The sequence below is a fragment of the Sitodiplosis mosellana genome, unplaced genomic scaffold (assembly GCF_009176505.1).
Source record: "Sitodiplosis mosellana isolate CC-2019 unplaced genomic scaffold, AAFC_SMos_1.0 Smas_scaffold_6500, whole genome shotgun sequence".
Taxonomy (NCBI): Eukaryota; Metazoa; Arthropoda; class Insecta; order Diptera; family Cecidomyiidae; genus Sitodiplosis; species Sitodiplosis mosellana.
In genome coordinates, this window is record NW_022601719.1 from 882 (window position 1) to 2,633 (window position 1,752).

At 30.7% G+C, this 1,752-nt stretch overlaps 1 protein-coding gene across 1 annotated transcript; it reads right to left on the reverse strand.

Annotated features, from left to right (window-relative positions):
- Window positions 1-232: 232 nt before the first annotated feature.
- On the reverse strand, window positions 233-1,002 carry LOC129579746 (uncharacterized). Its single transcript, XM_055469912.1, has 3 exons — window positions 861-1,002; window positions 539-649; window positions 233-450 (listed from the first exon to the last, which is right to left on the reverse strand). Exons 1-3 carry the CDS (start codon window positions 883-885, stop codon window positions 233-235), a joined length of 354 nt encoding a protein of 117 aa, XP_055325887.1. The 5' UTR covers window positions 886-1,002.
- Window positions 1,003-1,752: the final 750 nt, after the last annotated feature.

Here is a 1,752-nt window from a genome sequence, read left to right on the forward strand (position 1 = left end):
CGTTGGGAAAACGTGATCTGCCCTTTGCTCTGAACTTATCCAATAAATTCAAGTTCCGAATGAATTGGCGTGAGACTGCATTGCCGTCGAGAACATTTGCGTTAGTTTCTTCAATTAAAATTCTTCCGTGCTCAAGCAGTAAGCCCACAAATATTTCGTACCATGCTAATGATCCTATAACAATCATAAAAAAATCAGTTTCAATTATAATTATTATTAATAAATTGGTTCATTATATTGCCATTGGTTGTTGGCGAGTGTTATCTTGGCTGTACCCAAAATTGGCTTCGTAGTCGTCAATCTTCTTCAACATTGAGTCTATAATATTGTTACACTGTCTGCTGCAAGCAAGCAGTCGAACATTACGTTGATTGCTTCTCATATCGCTTAGTCTCGTCAGAATTTGCTCGTAAAGAGCAGTTATCCAGTTATTAACCTCAGTTAGAGAAGCTGAAATCGAGAAATCAAAATTTATTACCTTCAACTCCGATCGACTCATTAGAAATAATCAAAACAAATAGTTAAACTAAATACATACAAATTCCCTTGACCACATGCGATCTACCCACTTCGGATTTTATATGAAATTCCTCAATTTCATCTAGTTCTGTCTTTATAGGTAGTTTATCTCCACCCGAAACCATTTCGTCTATCAAAAAATAAGAAAATTACATGGAGAAACGAAACAGAACAGCACAAAACAACACAAAACGCCACAAAATTGTGCTTGAGAATAAAGGTCGAGATGATATTTCTGGAAATTATCTTAAAGTGGAACATAAACTTGTACATTAAAATCGATATAATATCTCCATTCTTCATCTCAAGCATATAAATTTATGAATAAAAGACAAACATACCAGATATACTGCCACGACTTGCCATTTTTAAATATTTTTTTGAAGAAATTTTCACAATATATTCGATTCGTGTGTTCCTCTAAAATGTGAGCTTGACAGATATTGTTTATAATTTCAAAATCCATATTGTTGCAATAACCATCTGTCACATTCGACTAGAGTGAACAGATGTGATTTTAAAGTGTTAAAGTTTTCATTCAAAATTCAAGAAAATTTTACATGTAAAAAAATAGTGTTGAAAAAATTAAAAATTTCCAATAAAATTGAATGAAATTGACATTTTTTTCTTGAAAATATACAATAATTTTTTTTTTTCATTTTTCACATAAAGTTTCATAACAATATTTTCAGTTCGAAATGTCAACTGTTTCAAGTTTCATTCGTTTATGGCAAACTTCATGTCTATTTACAATATTAAGTGAATTATTCGTCAAGAAAAAACAATGTAAACAGCAATAGTATCTTTCTTCTTTCTTTTGTCATTTTCTTCTTGATGAACCGAATCAGAACATGTAAATTCTCCATGATCGACCAGCGTATTAGAAATAAATAAAAAAAAATGGTAACAAATTATCTGGCAAATTTTGCCTCAATATTGGTGTCTTTTGAGCTTTTAGTTTTAATACGATATGTGGAGAAGCCATATTCAACATAATTCTTATTAAATTCATCATTTTCAATGGGAATGTATGCGGCGTCTCCACTAAATCTGTCAAGTATTAAATAGAAAAAGCTAATTGACACCAAACTTTACCAAGTACTTTTTATTTTCGAAACATTGATTTTGTGCCTTTGTACACGTAGTGTGTACAGTTTATCCTGTAGGTAAGTTTCAATTTTGTGTGGAATGATTGATATGAACAATTATATTGATTATTATTATATGTTGATT